The sequence below is a fragment of the Pan paniscus genome, chromosome 9 (assembly GCF_029289425.2).
Source record: "Pan paniscus chromosome 9, NHGRI_mPanPan1-v2.0_pri, whole genome shotgun sequence".
NCBI lineage: Eukaryota > Metazoa > Chordata > Mammalia > Primates > Hominidae > Pan > Pan paniscus.
Window position 1 is genome coordinate 126,986,967 of NC_073258.2, and position 22,382 is coordinate 127,009,348.

Below are 22,382 nucleotides of genomic sequence, written 5' to 3' on the forward strand. Positions count from 1 at the left end.
GCCATTGCACTCCAGCCTGGGGGACAGATCCTAAGTCTCTCCTAATAATGCTTTCTGCATCACACACACACACACACACACACACACACACACACACACACACACACACAGTAGTCCTTTTTTTTTTTTTTTTTTTTTGAGAGGGAGTCTCGCTCTGTCACCCACGCTGGAGTGCAGTGGCGCGATCTCAGCTCACTGCAAGCTCCGCCTCCCGGGTTCACGCCATTCTCCTGCCTCAGCCTCCCAAGTAGCTGGGACTACAGGCGCCCACCACCACGCCTGGCTAATTTTTTTGTATTTTTAGTAGAGACGGAGTTTCACCATGTTAGCCAGCATGGTCTCGATCTCCTGACCTCGTGATCCGCCAACCTCGGCCTCCCAAAGTGCTGGGATTACAGGCATGAGCCACCGCGCCTGGCCCAAAGTAGTCTTTTATCCAACTCCTAATCTATATTTCTGGTAGAAGTAATCCAAAAATCAAACTAACACATGGTACACTTTGTTATTGACCAAAAACTGACTGTAAATTGCATCTTGTTGCTAATGTTGAGAATGGCAAAAACTGTCCCACACCCATGAGATCTGTCTGAAAACCTAAACTCAAATCACTGGCAAAATAAATGTGTGGCTGACTGAAGCGACATAAGTACCAACTCTTTTTTTTTTTTTTTTTTTGAGACGTAGTCTCGCTCTGTCGCCAGGGTGGAGAGCAGTGGTGCGATCTCGGCTCACTACAATACTCCGCCTCCCGCGTTCAAGCGATTTTCCTGCCTCAGCCTCCCGAGTAGCTGGGACTACAGGCGCGGGCCACCACGCCCGGGTAATTTTTGTATTTTTAGTAGAGACGGGGTTTCACCATGTTGGCCAGGATGGTCTCGGTATCTTAACCTCGTGATCCGTCCACCTCGACCTCTCGAAGTGCTGGGATTACAGGCGTGAGCCACCGCGCCCGTCCGTAAGTACCAACTCTTCACAAAATTTAGATCTGTTAAATAACACCAGTGAAAAACGGGCTAACCAGAAACAATGGTCACCAAAGAAACCCTCAACAGCAGAAGTTACAAGTAATAATTTTATATGGCAAAAAAAAAAAAAAAAAAAAAAAAGAGAAACGAAACCCTGGGAGACGAATCATACTGCAAATCATATCCCTGGGTAGCAGGGCAGAAATACAGGTAAACAAAATAGAGAGGAGGGGGATGCCTCTAGCCCGGAAATAAGTGGGTGATGGAGATGATTCTTCTGGCCATATTCGTTTACCTTTCTTGTCAGCAGAGAAGTACTGAGTCTACAAAGTAAAAAACTGACCACGATGAAAATTTCTGCAAAGTAATTAAAATGGGAGAAAAATGGAAATGGCTTAAATACTCGGTATAAAAAATCGACCAAGGAATCAAATGGGCTCACGGATTTGCGTCAGAAACGTTGCTTCCCCGATAATTGGTCAACGTCGGTGTAACTATGATTAAAATGTCAGTATTCAAACAAGGCCTCCAACACTCCCGTGGCCCAAGGGCGTCTTCGGCTCCCACTCCCGGGCGTGGGCCTCGGGGTCCCTCTTCACTGCGCAGCCACCTCTAGCCCGCCGCTTTCGGGACTCTCAGCCTTCTTTTCCCTTCCCTGAAGGCCGGCCGGCACCACAACGGGGCCAAAGGCAGTAACTTGGTTGAAAGGCGCGCCCTGGGACAGGTCAGCGGGCTCCGCCATGCGCAGCACGCAGCCCGCAGGAGCGGGTGCCAGAGCAGGATAGGCCGGGAGTTAGCACCCCAGCCAGGCCGCTGGACTCGGGCTAGGGGCGGGGCCAGCGCAGGGGGCGCAGGCGCACACCGCCTCCGCGGCAGCATGGCGGACGCAGCTCCTCAACTCGGCAAGAGAAAGCGCGAATTGGACGTGGAGGAGGCCCACGCCGCCAGCACAGAGGAAAAGGAGGCAGGAGTTGGAAATGGTACCTGTGCTCCTGTCCGCTTACCGTTCTCCGCCTTCAGACTGCAGAAAGTGCTGAGGGAGTCTGCGCGGGACAAAATCATTTTCCTACACGGGAAGGTACCAGGAGGCAACCCTGAGGTGGGATGCGGGAAGCAGTGAACCAATCATCGCCTCGGAGGCAGATTTTTTTTTTTCGGATCTCGGCTGGAAAATACCAATCATTATCACTCGGGGGAGGCGGGAGTGCGCCACTAGAATGCATAGAGGGGCGGTGAAAGGCGGCAAGATTGCCTTTGAAATTAAGGCAATGAACACATCTAGCTCTAATTTTTCTAATGTCTCCACTAGAAATATCTACTGGGAGAGTGCATTGCAGATTAAAGATCACATGTTACATTCCCCAAGCCATTCATCATCCATTTATGTATACAGGGACTAGGAACCCAGTAAATGTTAGATGTCTCGCTCATCCCTGTCCGTGGAAACGACATGAGACTGTAGGAGATGTGATCTCTGCCTTACGCGACTTCAGCCGTAACAGGAGAACAATATATTATAATTGTTAATTCAGTTCTACGCACGCACTTTCATGCATGCCAGACACTAAACTAGGTACTGGGGATGTGGAGACGAAAGTTACCATCCCTGATCTTCAGGACTACGGAATATTTCTGGCGAGACGGATACACACAGCTTGCTCCAATACCAACGTGCTCAGCAATCTGGCAGGGGCTGAGGAGAGATGGAGACCATTCCAGGAACTAGTGAGGAGGCCTAGCCAGAGCAGATATGGGGGTTCCCCGGAAACTAGTGAGGAGGACTAGCCAGGGCAGATAAGGGGGTTCCCCAGAACTACTAGCAGGAACTCTCACCTTTGGGAGGATCAGGGAACCTTGGCCTAGGCTTCCATGCCTCTGTGTGTATCTGGTTTTTAAATTTTTATTTATTTATTTATTTATTTATTTATTTTTGAGACGGAGTCTCTCCTCTCTGTCACCCAGGCTAGAGTGCAGTGATGTGATCTCGGCTCACTGCAACCTCTGCCTCCCGAGTTCAAGCGATTCTACCTGCCTCAGCCTGCCGAATAGCTGGGATTACAGGCCCCCGCCACCGTGCCCAGCTAATTTTTGTATTTTTAGTAGAGATGGGGGTTTCACCATGTTGGCCAGGCTGGTCTCGAACTCCTGACCTCAGGTGATCCGCCTGCCTCTGCCTTCCAAAGTGCTGGGATTACAGGCGTGAGCCACCGCACCCGCCTTTTTTTTTTTTTTTTTTTTTTTTTTTTGAGATGGAGTTTCACTCTTCTTGTCCAGGCTGGGGTGCAATGGCACTATCTTGGCTCACTGCAACCTCCACTTCCTGGATTCAAGTGATTCTCCTGCCTCAGCCTCCCAAGTAGCTGGGATTACAGGCATCTGCCACCATGCCCAGCTAATTTTCGTATTTTTAGTAGAGACAGGGTTTCACCATGTTGGCCAGGCTGGTCTTGAACTCCTGACCTCAGGTGATCCACCCACCTCTGCCTCCCAAAGTGCTGGGATTATAGGCGTGAGCGACTGCGCTGGGCCTTGTTTTTTTTTGTTTTTTTTTGTTGTTGTTTGTTTGTTTTTGTTTCTTGTTTTCTGTTTTTTTGTATGCGATTCTGTCTGGTTCTCTCACCCCAGCTGTCTTCAGTGTGCAGCACCTGTTGAAGGTGTTAGTCATGAGAGCCTTCGAGCTAGGAGTCACTTGGGAGACCTAGGTTCTAGTTTCTGTTTCAATGCTGACTGTTCATGTGACCTTGGGCAAGTCACTCAAGGTCTGTTTTTCATCTTCTGAAATGGGGAGAACTTGACAGAGGTCTTGTAAGCCTAAAATGGAAGACAACTGAGAAGCCTTGTATTCTGGGGAAGAAAGGTGTGAGAACTGCCACAAGGATTTGGGTGGAGATGCCTTCTCTGGCTGGGCATGGTGGCTCACACCTGTAATCCCAGCACTTTGGGAGGCTGAGGCAGGCATATCATTTGAGATCGGGAGTTCAAGACCAGCCTGGCCAACATGGTGAAACCCCATCTCTACTAAAAATACAAAAATTAGCCAGATGTGGTGGCATGCGCCTGTAATCCCAGCTACTCAGGAGGCTGTGGCGGGAGAATTGTTTGAGCCCAGGAGGTGGAGGTTGCAGTGAGCCAAGATCGCGCCATTGCACTCTAACCCGGGCAACAGAGTAACACTCCATCTCAAAAAAAAAAAAGAGATGCCTTCTCTGAGAAAAGAAATGTGAAATGTGAGTGCTATTGGCTAGACTTCCCCAGAGGGAAGACTTCAGGGAAGGAAATCCCAAGTATTGGGATTTCAAAGGCCCCGGGAGCTTCTGTCTTGCTCTCCAGAGTCTCATCGTGGTTCTGCCCTTGAGCCCACTGATGATGCCTCTGCTCACAGGTGAATGAGGCCTCTGGGGATGGGGATGGAGAGGATGCCGTTGTGATCCTGGAGAAGACGCCATTTCAGGTGGAACAGGTGGCTCAGCTCCTGACGGGCAGCCCTGAGCTCCAATTGCAGTTCTCCAATGATATCTACAGCACCTATCACTTGTTCCCTCCAAGACAACTGAATGGTGAGCAAGAGGTGGGCAGGGTGGCTATATGGAGGGAGAATGGGATGATGGGAAATTAGGTGGTATGGTGACCAGACTCTCTATACCCGATTTGCATATTCTAGTACAATAGGGAGATTACTTCCCTAGGGGACATTTGGCCATCGGTGAAGACATTTTTGATTGTCAGAATCGGGGGTGGTGGTGGGGTGTTGCTTCTGGCATCTAGTGGGTGGAGACCAAGAATGCTGCTAAACACCTTACAATGTACAGGACAGGCTCCCACAGCAAAGTAATGTCAATAGTGCTGAAACTCAGAAACCTGGCCAGGCATGGTGGCCCACACCTGTAATCCCAGCACTTTGGGAGGCCAAGGCGGGCAGATCACCTGAGGTCAGGAGTTCAAGACCAGACTCTTGGCCAACATGGTGAAACCTCATCTCTACTAAAAATACAAAATTTAGCTGGGCATGGTGGCGTTCACCTGTAATCCCGGCTACTTGGGAGGCTGAGGTGGGACTCGCTTGAACCCAGGAGGCAGAGGTTACAATGAGCTGAGATTGTGCCACTGTACTCCAGCCTGGGTGATGGAACAAAACCCTATCTCAAAAAAAAAAAAAAAAAAAAGAGAAACCTTGTTGTAGTGTAGTATGTTTTAGGGAGAGAGTGTGATTCATGGGATAGAATAATATATATATATATTTTTGAGATGGAGTCTTGCTCTGTTGCCCAGGCTAGAGTGCAGTGGCACGATCTCGGCTTGCTGCAACCTCCGCCTCACAGGTTCAAGCAATTCTCCTGCCTCAGCCTCCCGAGCAGCTGGGATTACAGGCACCCGCCACCACGCCTGGCTAATTTTTGTATTTTTAGTAGAGTCAGGGTTTCCATCATGGCCAAGCTGGTCTTGAACTCCTGACCTCGTGATCCACCCGTCTTGGCCTCCCAAAGTGCTGGGATTACAGGTGTGAGCCACCGTGCCCAGCCAGAATAATAGATTAATCTACTAATTGAATGATAAAAATTGTCAACAACACTTAGGAAATCCTTACTATTGTATCTACATGTATTAACACAGTTAATCCTCAAAACAGCCCTCTTGTAAGGAGGACTTTACGAATGAGGAAACCGGTTTTTGAAAGGTTAAATAACTTGTCCAAAATCACACAGCCAGTAGGTGGCGGGAAAGCTAAGGTTTTTCAGTAGACTGGGGTCTTGCTCACCATACTCATTCTGTGGGCCGGCCAGTGTGTCTGGTGCTGCAAAAATCAGTCACTTCCCTGAAGGAACCTACTTTCTGGTGGGAGAGACAACTAGTGAGATCAAGGGGGATGGGAGAGAAGGGCAAGAACTCGTGGGTTAAAAGGCAGAGATTTGTTTTTCATTGCAAGCATTTCTTAATTTATTAAAAAGAATATTCCATGCCAAAAGCCAGGTGTGACATGTGCATTTTTTCTCAAGATGGTTAGATTTTGTAGGCAGCTTTGTTGGAAACATGAGTGAGACTGGTTGACCTTAAAGATTCCTTCCAACCAGCAAATTCTGGAATTTGTTTTGCAGCACATGGTGACTTTGTCATATCCTTCTGTCTTCTTGTTTGCCCTCCAGCATTTAAGAGCAGTCTGGCTTTGCAGATATCCTGCCCCACAGTCTTTTGATAGATATTCTTTTCTGCCCTCCATGAAAGGGTGCTATTGTTGTCCTTTGGAAATATGTGAACACTTCATGGTGAGACAAGCAAACCTTTCATGACTTAATGCAAAACAGCCTTGTCTTCCATTGAGCAAAAGCCAGATTAATTGGTGCAAGTTGATGGAAATGGACAGCTGTATTTACTTTCTCAGGCATTGACGTTTAAGCAAATGTATTCCTCAGCACAGGGCGGCAGAAGAATGACAGAAGGCACCGTGGCCAAACACAACTTGGGGTGGCCCCCCGCATTGCAGGCTCTGGGGGCTGTTATTTTACTGCCACACCCTTTCCCTCACCTTCCGAAATCCCTCTACCCACCCTCCCCACCCTTGGCCAAAATTCAGAAGGTTCTGCCCGACAGATGAACCCTGTGGAATTCACAGGCTGTCCTTTTTATTTTCCCAGTCCTTCTGTGGCATTGCACACAAGTGGAGGTAGTCCCTGCTCGCCCTTTCTGTTTCTATTGTTTTTCCCAAGATAAGCACTGAAAGAGGCAGTGGGTTATTGGCCCACCACAAGTCCTTGTTCCCACTCAGAACCCCAGGTGTCTCCAGGGCCACCCCCACCCACCTGGGAGCCTCAGATGTTCATCTTTTCTTTTCCTGCCCTTTTTTTTTTTTTTTTTTTTTGAGATGGAGTTTTGCTTTTGTCGCCCAGACTGGAGTGCAATGGCACGTTCTTGGCTCACTGCAACCTCCGCCTCCCAGGTTCAAGTGGTTTTCCTGCCTCAGCCTCCCGAGTAGCTGGGATTTACAGGCACACACCACCACGCCCAGCTAATTTTTGTATTTTTAATAGAGATGGGGTTTCACCATGTTGGCCAGGCTGGTCTCAAACTCCTGATCTCAGGTGATCCAAAGTGCTGGGATTACAGTTACAGGCATGAGCCGCTGCCCCTGGCCTTCCTGCCTTCTTGGTATATAAGTCATCCCTCAGTATCCACTGGGGATTGGTTCCAGGACTCTCCTTGGATACTAAAATCTGTGGATGCTCAAGTCCCTGATATAAAATGGTGTAGTATTTGCATGTACCCTAAGCACATCTCCTGCCTGCTACAATGTAAATGCTATGTAAATAGTTATTATACCATGTTTTTTAGGTAATAATGACAAGAAAAGTCTGTACGTATTCAATACAGACGCAATGTCCTTCTTTTTTTAAGTATTTTTATTCTTCATTTGGTTGAATCCACAGATATGGAACCCACAATACGGAGGGCTGACTGTACATGCGGTGCCTTTCACTCTTGCTTTTCCTACCAAAACTAGGGATGGGGATTTGGAAGTCGCAGTGGTTTGCTTCAGGGCCCAGTTGCTCCCTTGTTTAGCTGCATACCTTTTCCCTGGGTGATATTCGAGGTCAGGATTGTCAAACTTTTTCTGTCAAAAACCAAAGAGTAAATATTTTAGGCCTTGTGAGGCACAAATGGTCTCTGTCTCCTCTTCTTCTTTTCCTCCCATCTTCCTCCCCAACCCCTTCTTCTGCCTTTTCCGCCTTCTCCTTCCTTCTTCTTTTTCTCAACCCCTGTGAAAATGAAAATATCACTCTTGGTTTGCTGATTGTACAAATAGAGGTCCAGCTGGCCATAGTTTGTTAACCTCTGTTCCAGATTTTTACCACTCAAAGTGTGGTTTGTGAACCAGCAGTATTCGCACCACCTGGGAGTCTGGTAAAACAGAATCTCCTCCCCATTTCAGACTACAGAATCATCGGAGTCTGCATTTTAGCACAACTCCCTGGTGAGCCATATGCACGTAAAACTTTGAGAGGCACTGGTCTTTAAAAAAACACCATCTGTATGCCGGCGACGCCCACCTTTATTTCTCCATCCTTGACCTCTCCAAGAACTCCGGGCTCATATTGAAATAAAGCCCTCCTTGACATCTCCATTTGGAGGTCTCATAGGTGCAATTCAAGAATCCGATGCGCTAATGTACTTAAAAGCACTGAGCACATATTAAGTAGTAGCTGCTATTATTAGTCTCATGTGCCAGGCCCTATGCCGCGTACCGTAGCTTCAGAGATGAGTAAGATAACATCCTTGTCCTCACAGTCTTGTTTGGGGTCAGGGGTGGGGACGTAGTGGTGAAAAGAGGAGAGTTTGGTCACTGCCTGGATATAAGGGGTGAGGTCCTCGAAGGTTGGAGCCATGTCGCCCATATTAGGTGCTTTCAATAAGTGAAGAATGAACCCACAAACTGACCTATGTGTAGATTTGTTTTCCTGTGGGCTGGGCATTCCACAGCCACAAGGTGGCAGCATTGCCAAAATAGTCCTGTGGCCCACTCCAGCTGTCCCCTCTGTGGGAAGGCCAGCTAAGTCAGAGCCTGGGACCTCCCTCTCCAGTCCCAGCCTTGGAGTCAACTCAATGCTGCCCACCCCGAGGGCCCTGAATGTGCAGTTCCTGCAGCCTCAGCCCTCTGTCCCCCTGCATGGTTGTGCCTTTGAGTTTTTCTGCTGTCTCTGGCTGCTTCTTTAGACCTCCTTCCTAGAATACTGTTTGCCTAGGGGAGCCCCCATCCCTCATTTCTGAGCTGGCCACAGTAGAAATCATGGGCTCAGCTGATTTTTTTCTGGTATTCCTCTGGTCACTGGCAACTTTCTTTTTCTCTTCAAGTCTGGAGGTTTTGCAGTCTCCTCATTCGTTTATCCCCTCCACGTTCTCAGCTGACTGCAAGAGGCTGCTCCTGTGAGCCACTCATCCTTCCAGCTGCAATGTCCATCGCAATGAAATAATGGAGAGAGCATGGGCTTTAGGAGTTAGTCATGCTGGGGCACTCATGCTTTCTCATGGTGTGCACTGGGGCAGCAACATGCTGTTTCTGAGTTTTAGCATAGTGCCAGTGCTGAGAACAAGCCTCACGTCAGACAGACCTGGGTGCGAATCCTGGCTTTGCCATTTGCTAACCATGAGGACCTGGGACATTTCTTTATTCATTTAACAAATGTGAAGTGTCTGCTATGTGCCAGCTACTCTAGTAGAAGCAAGGTCTGTGTTGGTGAAGATAACCGATGTCTCCCTGTCTTTGCAGTTCTAGTGGGGAAGGCAGACAGCAGACAAGGAAGCAGATGTCTGAGTGGCCATGAGCAGGAGAGAGCCTACTCAGACCAGGGCTCTAGGAGGGCTCTCTGCAGTGGAGCTGACACCCAGGCTGAGGCCTGAAAGATGGGAAGAAGCCAGCTGTGCAAAGAGGGGAGAACACTCTGGGCTGAGGAATAGCACGTGTTCTGGGGATGGAAAGAAGAACAGAAACGAGGCTGTTATGTCAGGAGTGATGGGGTGGGATGGTGGCAGGGGTGTGTACTACAGATGAAGTTGGGGAAGTAGCTTCAGTTATTTTCTGTTAAATTAGGTTAGAAACTGAACTTACCTCAGTGGGTTGGTTATGAAACACATAAGGAAGTTTTCACAACTTTAGCCACTGCCCGCAGTGAGAGATATGTTTCACATTATGGTCTATTACACATGGACTAATAGACATGAATAGAAATGAAACTTTATTTATTGAGTTAGTTAGTTTGTTTGTTTTTGAGACGGAGTTTTGCCCTTGTCATCCAGGCTAGAGTGCAATGGCGCAATATTGGCTTACTGCAACCCCCGCCTCCCGGGTTCGAGTGATTCTCCAGCCTCAGCCTCCCGAGTAGCTGGGATTACAGGCATCCTCCACCATGCCTGGCTAATTTTTGTGTTTTTAGTAGAGATGGGGTTTCACCACATTGGCCAGGCTAGTCTCGGACTCCTACCTCAGGTGATCCACCTGCCTCGGCCTCCCAGAGTGCTGAGAGTACAGGCGTGAGCCACTGCATCTGGCCAGAAGTGAAACTTTAAACAATACTTACCCATCCGCTATGGCATACTCTGTAGTATTTCCTATCTAGTTTCAGCCTTATTGGTTTCCTTTTTTATTTTTTAATTTTTAAAATTATTTATTTATTTTTGGGGCAGAATCTCTCTCTGTCACCCAGGCTGGAGTGCAGTGGTGCGATCTCGCCTCACTGCAACCTCCGCCTCCCGGGTTCAAGCCATTCTCCTGCCTCAGCCTCCTGAGTAGCTGGGACTACAGGCACCTGCCACCACACCCAGCTAATTTTTTGTATTTTTAATAGAGATGGGTTGTTCACCACGTTGGCCAGGCTGGTCTCAAACTCCTGATCTCGGGTGATCCGCCCGCTTTGGCTGCTCAGAGTGCTGGGATTACAGGAGTGAGCCACCACGCCCAGCTGGTTTCCTTTTTTAAAATGCTGGTCTTAATCCCCTAAATTGACTTCATGGCCACTGTCCTGGATTAGGACCCATTAAGAGAAGGTGTATAGAGCACGTGGCACAGTAGCTGTCATATGGTCTGTGTCCAATAAGTGTAATTATGGTGTTGCCTGTTATTTTTTTCCACCTTTCAATTTATGTGAGCTTTAAATGGAATAATATATATAACATGGAAAAGTGACTGGCTCTGCCCATGGGTAGGTTTCCTTTCTTCTTCCTGTTGCTGTGTGGCACATGTGAGGAGCTAATGGCCCGAAGGCTGGCATCTGAGAGCTTCCTCTGACCCTCCAGGCCGTGCAGGGCCTGCATCTCCTTTCTGCCATAGCTGTCACCCTGCGGCCTGTCAATGGAGCCCTTTATTGCGGTCTGTTCTCTTTTACCTGGGGAAGAAGGGGGAGATAGCAGGGAGAGGGGTGTGACTCAGAAATCCAGGCTGCCTCTTAAAAGGCCAATTGTTTCCCCATGTAAACCAGGAGGTGAAATCTCAAGTTCAGAAGAGGAGACAGGCATCTGTGAGTGAGGCCAGGGCGGGGAGCAGAGGGATGGGATCCTGGGAATCGTTTCTCTGGTTGCAGGGAACTCCCGGTACTGTAGCCACAGGCCAGGGTTTTCCGCCCTGTGCTATTTGCAGAGGCAAAACCCGGACCTCCTGAGGGAGGGGTGAGGACTTGTTTGGAAGGAGCATTTTAAAAGACAAGTCATTCTCAGAAGAGTTTGCTTGGTAGCATTGTTAATGATAGAACAAACTAGAAACAATCAAATAACAGTAGAGTAGGTAGATAAACCGAGGTATAGTCCTACAGTGCCTGGCTACAGCAGTGAAAATGAACTACAGCTGCCTGTATCAATGAAGGATAAATCTCACCATGTAGGGCAAGAAAAGCATGACACAGAATACACATGGTGTGATTAAAATGGTACAAAGTTGAAAAACAAGCAGAACTGAACAATATACTGCCTAGGGATGCATACATGTGTAATAAGACTATGAGGACAAAAAGGAAATGATTAACCCCCAAATCAGGGAGGTGATTATCCTTGGTCGGGGTGGGGCAGGACAGAGAGAATGTTACATTTCTGGTTATATTCTGTTTCTTGGATTGTGTGTTCTGAGCATACGTATTCTTTTTATTTTACTTAGGTCTTTAAGTGGTACATATTTTATATACATACACACCCGTGTTTTATATGTATAATGAATTTCCCAGTTGAAAGGTAAGACAAATTGGCAGGTCCTTAGATGGACTAGAAAGATCGTCCCATGAATTTCAAGGGCTCCATCCTCATTCTGAAGTGTAGTTTTCAGTCACAGTTCTCAAAGTGAAGGTATTTGGTTTCAGCCTCCTACTTCTGGGTTTTAGGCATTTGTGGACTTTCATTTCTGCATGCTTCCCCTTCTTTGGGGTGTGGGGATGGCTGGGCCAGCCGCTTTTCTCCCCAATGATTGTTGTTCTCTTCTTTGTGTCCGTATGTCCTCAACATTTAGCTCCCACGTATAAGTAAGAATACACATATTTGGTTTTCTGTTCCTGCCTTAGTTGGCTTAGGATAATGGCCTCCAGCTCCATCCATGTTGCAGCAAACGACATGATCTCACTCTTTCTTATGGCTGTATAGTATTCCATGGTGTATATGTACCACATTTCTTTATTCAGTCTAGATGTTGGTGTGGATGCAGTGAAAAGGGAACACTTCTACACTGTTGGTGAGAATGGAAACTAGTACAACCATTACGGGAAACAGTGTGGAAATTCCTTAAAGAACTAAAAGTAGATCTACCATTTGATCCGGCAATCCCACTACTAGGTATCTACCCAGAGGAAAATAAGTCATTATATGAAAAAGATATTTGCACATACATGTTTATAGCAGCACAACTTGCGATTGCAAAAATATGGAACCCACCCAAATGTCCATCAATCAACAAGTGGATAAAGAAAATGTGGTATATATCATACCATGGAATACTACTCAGCCATAAAAAGGAATGAAATAATGGCATTTGCAGCAACCTGGATGGAATTGGAGAATATTATTCTAAGTGAAATAACTCAGTAATGGAAAACCAAACATTGTATGTTCTCATTCATATGTGGGAGCTAAGCTATCAGGATGAAAAGGCATAAGAATGATACATGGGACTTAGAGGAAAGGGTGGGGAGTGGTGAGGGATAAAAGGTTATACATTAGGTACAATGTACACTGCTCAGGTGATGTGTGCATCAAAATCTCAGAAATCACCACTAAAGAACTTACTCATATAAGTTCCTACCTGTTCCCCAAAAACCTATTGAAATAAAAAAATAAAAAAATTTTAAAAAATTGCTCTACCGTAAAGACACATGCACACATATGTTCGTTGTAGAGCTATTCATGATAGCAAAGACATGGAATCAACCTAAATGCCCACTTGAGGGTGGAGGGTTGGAGGAGTAAGAGGATCAAAAAACTCCCTATCAGGTATTATGCTTATTACCTGGGTGATGAAATAGTCTCTATGCCAAACCCCTGCGAGACAATTTACCTGTAAACAAAGCTGTACATGTACCCTTTAACCTAAAATAAGAATTAAAAAAAATAAAAAGAATATTTCTGGGCCGGATGCAGTAGCTCATGCCTGTAATTCCAGCACTTTGGGAGGCCGAGGCAGGTGGATCATTTGAGGTCAGGAGTTCGAGACCAGCCTGGCCAACATGGTGAAACCCTTTCTCTACTAAAAATACAAAAATTAGATGGGTGTGGTGGTATGTGCCTGTAGTTCCAGCTACTCAGGAGGCTGAAGTTGGAGGATTGCTTGAGCTCAGGAGGTCAAGGCTGCAGTGAACTGTGATTATGCCGCTGCACTCCAACCTGGGTGGCAGAGCAAAACCCTGTCTCTTAAAAAAAAAAAAGAGAGAAAAGAAAACCAGTAAAACCATTAAGGAGTATTTACATGATTGAGGCCATATTAATATGCATGCTCAACCAGAGTGCTAAGTTTCTAGTTTTTCCTCCACCTGCCCAGTGTATCATCTCCATGCCACTCAAAGGAGATTGCTTTATTTTCTCTTTGAGACAGTCTCAGTCTGTTGTCCAGACTGGAATACAGTGGTACATCTCAGCTCATTGGAACCTCCACCTCCCGGGTTGAAGCGATTCTCCTGCCTCAGCCTCCCGAGTAGCTGGGATTACGGGTGCCCACCACCACACCAGGCCAATTTTTGTATTTTTAGTAGAGACAGGGTTTCATCATGTTGGCCAGGCTATCTCGAACTCCTGACCTCAAGTGATCTGCCCACCTCACCCTTTCAAAGTGCTGGGATTACAGATGTGAGTCACCACGCCTGGCTGGAGAGTGCTTTTGATGTCCAGGTCGAGTGGATTCTCTTTTCTTGCATTCCAACAGTCCTTCAAATCATGCTGCTTTTTAGTTTGTTTCATATTTGAACCACTGTTTTATTAGCTTTTACTTTTTCATGGAGTTTTTAGTTGCCTCTTTTTTCATTGTGGTTAAAGGAATAATGTACCTTTACTCTGCTCTTGAAATTATCCAGTGTGATAATCCATTACATCAAGCTTGTCCAACCCGCAGCCCAGGACAGCTTTGAATGCGGCCCGACACAAATGTATAAACTTTCTTAAAACATGAGATTTTTTCCGTGATTTCTTTTTTTTTTTTTTTCAGCTCATCAGTTATTGTTAGTGTTAGTATATTTCATGTAAGGCCCAAGACAGTTCTTCTTCCAGTGTGGCCCAGGGAAGCCAAAAGATTGGACACCTTGTATTACATCATATTTCCTTTCTTGCTGGTAACATTGTTTCCAGAAAGCTCTTTCCTGCTTCTCCAATCTGGACAGGTGATTCTTTAAGCAAGTTGTTCAGGTCTCAATCTGAGACTTCCTTTTGCAACTTCTGTGAGTTAGATGTTTTCTGTATTCTACGTCTGTTTCTTTCTTGTTTTACTCTCTTGATTAGCTGAAGTACATTCTTTTTTTTTTTTTTTTCATGTTTTTCTTGAGATGGAGTCTCGCTCTGTCGCTCAGGCTGGAGTGTGGTGGCGTGATCTCAGCTGACTGCAACCTCCGCCTCCCGGGTTCAAGCCATTCTCCTGCCTCGGCTCCCAAGTAGCTGGGATTACAGACACCCGCCACTGCGCCCAGCTAATTTTTTGTATTTTTAGTAGAGAGAGGGTTTCACCTTGTTGGCCAGGCTGGTCTTGAACTCCTGACCTCAGGTGATCTGCCCACCTCAGCCTGCCAAAGTGCTGGGATTACAGGTGTGACCCACCATGCCCAGCCTCTTTTTTTTTTTTTTTTTGAGATGGAGTCTCGCTCTGTCACCCAGGCTGGAGTGCAGTGGCGCGATCTCAGCTCACTGCAAGCTCCGCCTCCCAGGTTCATGCCATTCTCCTGCCTCAGCCTCCCAAGTAGCTGGGACTACAGGCGCCTGCCACCACGCCCGGCTAATTTTTTGTATTTTTTAGTAGAGACGGGGTTTCACCATGTTAGCCGGGATGGTCTCGATCTCCTGACCTCGTGATCCACCCTCCTCGGCGTCCCAAAGTGCTGGGATTACAGGCGTGAGCCACTGCACCCGGCCGCCCGGCCTCTTTCTTATAGTCTGGTAGATTGTCTGCATTTTGTCTTCTAGACCTTCTAGTGAAGGTGTTAATTTGACAGTCATATTTTAAATTCTCCTCTCTCTGGTTCTCTGATTATTTCATTCTCACAGCATTTTGCTCTTTTTTTTTTTTTTTATTGAGGCCAAATTGTGTTGAATCTCTCTGGCACACTAATTAGAATTATTTTTAAAATTATCTCCTGACCCTCAAATTATTTTATTTCCTCTGGGATCTGGTTGTTTATCTTGGTCATCCTTATTCAGGCTGCTGGTTTCTTTCAATGGCTGCTGATTCACATGAGTTCACTCATATTTCACAGTGCAGCACAGTGTGGCATGTCCAGTGACATTCATTGAGACTTGGTACCCGTGCCCCTTTCAGAGTGAATTAAAGACACGCCTTCAGGCAGGAAGTTGAGAGAGGCCATATTTTGGAGTGTTCAGCCTACAGCTTTTATTGTGGTCTGGTCTGCTCAACCCCAGCATAGTTTCTTTCTGTGTGTGGAGAAGTGGGGGGGCTCGCGGCTCTAAGGCCAAGCCTGTCACTTTATAGCTCCCTGACACATTGCACATTAGCTCTTGCTCTTCCTGTTCACGCGGAGCTTTGCAGAGTGCCATTAGCCCCACAGCCATCCTGAAGTCGCGTTTCGCACTCTCTATCCATTGTAACTGAGGGCCTCTCCTGCCACCCCAGGGCTGCATTTGGAGTTACCAAATTTGCTTGTGGGCCAGGAGACCCTGGAGTTTTGCCATCAGGTGCTGTTGCCTCCCTACCCCCTCTGCTTTCTGGACTTCAGAGGACTAGCGAGAGGGAGGGAAGGAGCTGAGGGTTTGTACAAGAAGCCTGTCAGATCCAGGGTCTTGCTAAAGTCAGCGTCTACCTCTCCTCTGTCTCTAATAGCAGCTCTGTGCTTTCCTAGAGACAGGTAATTAGTGGTTAGAGGCTTGCTGTGGAGTGGTTGAAGTTTCCAGTAGGATCCTGACCACACCCTTCAGCCGTGTTTATCCTTGACGTGGAGGTCTCTTCGGGCTTCACTTGAGCACTTTCAGTATTTCTGTAATGTAGGACAGAGAACACCCTGCCTTGCTTGGCCTGGGACCAGAGGATGACTTAAGATCCACGGCAGCCAGCCTTCCCTCCACCCTCTGGCCTGGTCTCCCCGTTACCATGCAGCCAGGGCTGAGGAGAGTGTCGCCTAGCCAGGGGACATCCCACAGAGGAGGAAAGAGAAGGCAGATCCAGGAGAGCCTCCCACCAACCTCTCGTTCTTTCAGGCTTTCTCTGGCATGCCTCGCGGAGTCCAGTTATCTGACCCGTCCCTGGCTGCCTCTGCCTGGCTCTTGTGGAGAGGAGATGGCGGGTGGGCTTCGACTCAGATCATGCATTGCTGTTGCTTCTTCTCAGTGCTCCTGGGCCTGCACATCTGGGTTAAATAAGTTAAGCTGGCTCCTCCGAGCAAAGGGGAAGCAAAAGCCACAGACTGAGCCATAGAGATGAGCTCATCCTGTAGAAGCCATCAGCAACGGCTGGAAAGCAGTCTTGTTTGAACATGTGTATGGGAAGGAGAGCAGACTGTCTGTGGTTTGTGTTTTCATGTTTCATGTGCAGCAGCATTTTCCTGGGGATTTGGCTAAGCTAGCTTTGGCAGGGAGCAGAGAGGCAGCTGCTCTTAACTTTCCTCTAGATAGCCCTGCCTCCCACCTCTGAGAGCAGTTGGGCTTTTGTGTCTAGATGGGGGACAAAGGGTGGCTTTATTTATTAGGGAAGGGCTTGCAGCAGATCCTCAGGGTCTTGATGGACAAGTCAGACCTGTGTTAGTCCGGGGCACATCAGCCTGCTCATCTGAGCTGCAGAGAGAAGGAACATATGCCTAGAGGGGCGCTTTTCAGCTGGAGGCATCACTATCATCATTCTCGCCGCTAGAACATCCTGTAGATGAAGAGCTGCTGCCCTGAACTCCACCAGGCCCCTCTTCTGGGACTTCCCCCTTCATGCCTCCCACCTCATAATCTAACACTGCTATGCTTGGTAGGGGAGGTGGTAGGGGACAGGATGGTACCACAAATGTAGGCCAAAACAGCTATTGTTTCTAGTTGTAAGCCAGTCTGGAAGCAAGGTCCTCTTCCGTCTCTTTGTGCTCCCCCCAGAACCTGCTGTCCCGCAGCATTTGGCCACAGTATCCCCTGGTAAGGCTGTCCTCACACGGCTCTCCAGAGCTCAGGGGAGTGGACTCTCCTTCCCTGAGCTCCCCAGGAAGCATCGTGGAGGGCACAAGCAGAGCATGAGCAGTGTCATCTCTGCATGTCTGACCACACCCCCCGTCTGGACCTCACTTGCTCTGGCACCTCATTTTGCCCTGTGGTTTCGCTGACAGCTGTTTACGTGTCTCTAGGAAGAATTGGAACTAGTCATGTTTCTCCTATCTGATAGGGCTGCTTTTGGAAAACATGGCCCCACCACAGGTATCTTAGGAACGGCCCGAAAGAGGTTGGGCCTTTGGGATACGGGAGTATTGCATAGAGGAACCAGACTGCCTGGGTTCATATCTCATCTCTGCCACTATTAATAGCTGTGTGTCCTTGGGCAAATTACTCAACATCTCTGGGGCTCAGTTTTAAGGGGCAGCTTCCTTTTAACATATTTGTTACACAAGTGATATGTAAATATATATAACTCCATCATCCAGGATTGATCTCTCTTAACATCTCAGAGTGTGTCCTTTCAGATTTTTTTCTTTTTTTTTTTTTGAGATGGAATCTTGCTCTGTCACCCAGGCTGGAGTGTAGTGAGGCAGTCTTGACTCTCCATCTTTACCATCCTGGCCAGGCTGGTCTCAAACTCCTGACCTCAAGTGATCCACCTGCCTCGGCCTCTCAAAGTGCTGGGATTACAGGTGTGAGCTACGGTGCCTGGCCATAATATATTCTGTTCTACAGACTGTACTGTGAGGTCTAATCAGTGTCGGGTGTTATCTTAGGCACTGCACACACAGTATACGAAACAGAGTCCCTGCTCTCGTGGACTTGATGTTCCACTGGAGATGATCTTAAAGAACAAGCAAGTATGTCACGTGGCAACAAACAGCAAAGATTGAAAGTAAAGCATCATAAGGGAGACAGGAGGACAGGGACTTGGGCTTCTAGTGCAAAGGGGACAGTTTGAATGCCCACCTACTTCCTTTATAGCCTGCTGTGACAATGATATTAAAGGAATATTCTTAAAAAAAAATTAACCCATCAAGACTACAAGGGCCGGGTGCAGTGGCTCATGCCCCTAATCCCAACACATTGGGAGGCCAAGGTGGGTGGATTGCTTGAGCCCAAGAGTTTGAGACCATCCTGGGCAACGTGGCAAAACCCCATATCTACAAAAAATACAAAAATTAGCCAGTTGTAGTGGTGTGCGCCTATAGTCCCAGCTACCTGGGAGGTTGAGACGGGAAGATCACTTCAGTCCAGGACATACAGGCTGCACTCCAGCCTGGGAGACAGAGCCAGACCCTGTCTCCAGAAAAAAAAGGAGAGGAGACAACAAAATTTCCAAACCTAGGATACGTAGGGAGGAGCGGTAACTGGATCTGAGAGATGACACCTTGGCCAGCAGTCCCTCAAGTCTGCTTTCCCATTTCATATGGAACTTGTTCCTTCCTTGCCCCAGCAGGAGAGTAGAGCAGAAATGTCTGGAGAGGGTGACATACCAGGTGGCCAGGGAAGGTGGCTCACTCCTGTAATCCCAGCACTTTGGGAGGCTGAGGTGGGCAGATCCCTTGAGTCAAGAGTTGGAGATTAGCCTGGGCAACATGGGGAAACCCTGTCTCTACAAACAATACAAAAATTAGCCAGGCATGGTGGTGCATGCCTGTCATCCCAGCTACTCAGTAGGCTCAGGCAAGGGGATCACTTGAGTCCGTTGGGCAGAGGTTGCAGTGAGCCAGGATGGCGCCACTGCACTCCATCCTGGGTGATAGTGGGACCTTGTCTCAAAAAAAAAAACAGAAATCACACAAAGGGTGACACACCAGGTCTGGAAGAGATTCAAGGTACAGCTGAGAGTGGGGTCAGGGCACTGAGGTGTGGAGAGATGAGTGGATGTTTACACCTTGAGCATTTTCAGTGTTGCCATGATCCCCTGGCCCCCATCCAGCTGCTGCCCTTTCTCATCCCCAGAATACTGTCAGCCAGGCTTATAGCTCCATATGTGCAATTGGAAGTCATTTGTGGAGAATCTGCCCAGCCCGAGAGAAAACCTAAACTATTGAGGTTCCCTAATACAAAGGAACAGCCTGACCACCTTAACACGAAGCTCCAGGTGACCACAGCGACACCCACAGAGCTGCCCTTCAGGAGGGAGCGGACAGGCAAGGGTTAGCAGACTATAAATAAAGCCTCAGCTGAAAAAGAGAAGACAAGAAAAAGAAGGGAAGGAAAAGAAACCTAGAGGAGACAGAAACTGTATGGGGAGAAGACATTTCAAGAACTATAATTAATCTCAGAGAAATTAAGCTGCTATATTGAATGTATAAGAATATTATCAATAAGGAATTTTATTAAAGCTCTTGGAAATTAAAGATACAGCAGAAATGGAAAATTAAAAAAATAGAAGAGTAGAAGATGAAGTTGTGAAGAAAACTTCCTTAAAAGTCGAGCACAAAGACAAAAGAGATGGAAGATGGAGAAAAGATAAAGTCAGACGCTGAATCCAAGAAGTTAAATATCCAAATGGGTGTTGCAGAAAGAAAAGGCAGAGAAAATGAAGAAGAAAGGTCTTTAAAGAAATAATTCAAGACAGTTTCCCAGGTCTGAAGAACATGATTTTTAAGATTGAAAGGGCTCAGCAATTACCTAGCACAATGGATGAAGATAAAACCACTTTGAGATCCAACCACACCATCAGGGCATTGGAGACAGAAGAAAACAGGTCACAAAGAACTGGGCATCATGATGATCTCAGACTCCACAACAACAGCATTCAGATCTTCTTATTTTTATTTATTTTTATTTTTTTGAGACAGAGTCTCACTTTGTCGCCCAGGCTGGAGTGCAGTGGTGCCATCTTGGCTCACTGCAACCTCCGTCTCCTGGGTTCAAGCAATTCTCCTGTCTCATTCTCTCTAGTAGCTGGGATTACAGGCGCACACCACCACGCCCGGCTCATTTTTGTATTTTTAGTAGAGACGGGGTTTCGCCATGTTGGCCAAGTTGGTCTTGAACTCCTGACCTCAGGTGATCTGCCTGCCTGAACCTCCGAAAGGGCTGGGATTACAGGTGTTAGCCACTATGCCCAGCCAGCATTCAGATTTTCTTTCTATCCTAAAATTCTTTTTTTTTTTTTTTGAGATGAAGTCTCGCTGTGTTGCCAGGCTGGAGTGCAGTGGCACAATCTCGGCTCACTGCAACCTCTGCCTCCGAGGTTCAAGTGATTCTCCTGCCTCAGCTTCCTGAGTAGCTGGGACTACAGGCGCGTGCCACCACGCCCAGCTAATTTTTTTTATTTTTAGTAGAGACGGGGTTTCACCATGTTGGCCAGTCTATCCTAAAATTCTTTAGCAAGAAACAAAAAAATTTTTTTGAGACAGTGTCTCACTTTGTTGCCAGGTTGGAGTCCAGTGGTACAGTCATAGCTCATGGCAGCCTCAAACTCCCGAGTTCAAGTGATTCTCCCACTTCACCTTCCCGAGTAGTGGCGACCAGAGGCAGGTACCACCACACGTGGCTAATTTATTATTTTTTGTAGAGATGGGGTCTTGCCATGTAGCGCAGGCTGGTCTCGAACTCCTGGGCTCAATAGATTTCCCCCCTGTTTCAGCCTCCCAAAGTGTTGGGATTACAGGCATGAGCCACCACACCCAGCCACCAAATTCCTAAGTGTGACAGTAGAATAAATATGTTTTCAGATGTTTCAAGTCTCAAAATATATCTTGCTTGCACCATGTCTCTGGACACAACTTGAGTTTGTGATTCACAGTTTACAAATTTGATAATTCTGTACTGTTACCAGTAGTTATAAGAGACCTTTTTAATCCTCTTATCTGGGAAACAATTTTCAAAATACAATTATTGTTTTACCTTGAGCGGTAGAAAGTTCAGCTTTAGAAACATTGTGTTTATTTCCATTGTAATGTTATATATGCAAGCTGATGCATGTATTTTTCAAAGCAGGTATACTTTAATGGTTAAAAAAATACACATGATGCAGAAAGTTCTTTGAACAAGTAAGGCATTCAAACAATTCTAAATGTATTAAAGTTGCATTTCTTTCTTTTCTTTTTTTTTTTGAGAGAGGGTCTTGCTCAGTCACCCAGGCTGGAGCGCAGTGGCACGATCACAGCTCACTGCAGCCTTGACCTTCCAGGCTCAAGCGATCCTCCCACCACCTCAGCCACCAGAGTAGCTGGGACTACAGGCATGTGCTATCACACCCAGCTAATTTTTGTATTTTTTGTAGAGATAGGGTTTTGCCATGTTGCCCAGGCTGGTCTCGAACCTGGGCTCAGGTGATCCAAAGTGCTAGGATTATAGGCATGAGCCACCAAACCTGACCCTAAAGTTGTTTTTTTGTTTGTTTTTTGAGATGGTGTCTTGCTCTGTTGCCCAGACTAGAGTGCAGTGGCGCCATCTCGGCTCACCGCAACCTCTACCTCCCAGGTTCAAGCGATTCTTCCGCCTCAGCCTCCCGAGTATCTGGGATTACAGAAGCAAGCCACCATGCCTGGCTAATTTTTTGTGTTTTTGTAGAGATGGGGTTTCACCATATTGGCCAGGCTGGTCTTGAACTTCTGACCTCAGGTGATCCGTCCGCCTTGGCCTCCCAAAGTACTGGGATTACAGGTGTGAGCCACTGCACCCAGCCCTAAAGTTGTATTTCTACAGTTATTGTATTCACATAACAGATTGCAGTAGCAAAATTTTTTTTTAGTATAATTTTTAAATTTTATTTTTAACTGACAAATAATTGTGCATAATGATTTCTGTTTTATGCTCTGGTGGAAATTTGAATACCTATCTGCTGATCTACTTGGTAAATTATTTCAGAGAATTGAAAATATTGGCCGGGCGCGGTGGCTCACGCCTGTAATCCCAGCACTTTGGGAGGCCGAGGTGGGTGGATCACGAGGTCAGGAGATCGAGACCATCCTGGCTAACACGGTGAAACCCCATCTCTACTAAAAATACAAAAAATTAGCCGGGCGTGGTGGCGGGCGCCTGTAGTCCCAGCTACTTGGGAGGCTGAGGCAGGAGAATGGCGTGAACCCAGGAGGCGGAGCTTGCAGTGAGCCGAGATCGCACCACTGCACTCCACCCTGGGCGACAGAGCGAGACTCTGTCTCA

The 22,382-nt window shown here is 47.1% G+C and overlaps 1 protein-coding gene and 1 long non-coding RNA gene across 2 annotated transcripts in view; one reads left to right on the top strand and one right to left on the bottom strand.

Moving 5' to 3' along the window:
* Window positions 1-1,058: 1,058 nt before the first annotated feature.
* LOC103786294 (uncharacterized) lies at window positions 1,059-2,076 on the bottom strand. Its single transcript, XR_004665311.3, has 2 exons — window positions 1,970-2,076; window positions 1,059-1,322 (listed from the first exon to the last, which is right to left on the bottom strand). It is a non-coding gene; the product is annotated as an uncharacterized LOC103786294 (long non-coding RNA).
* The window catches only part of DCPS (decapping enzyme, scavenger), a 40,022-nt gene continuing 18,913 nt past the window's right edge, over window positions 1,274-22,382 (top strand). Inside the window, exons 1-2 of the mRNA XM_003819891.7 lie at window positions 1,274-2,043; window positions 4,348-4,522. Coding sequence (XP_003819939.4) covers window positions 1,843-2,043; window positions 4,348-4,522 — 376 coding nt within the window. The 5' untranslated portion in view covers window positions 1,274-1,842. The remainder of the gene's footprint in view (window positions 2,044-4,347; window positions 4,523-22,382) is intronic.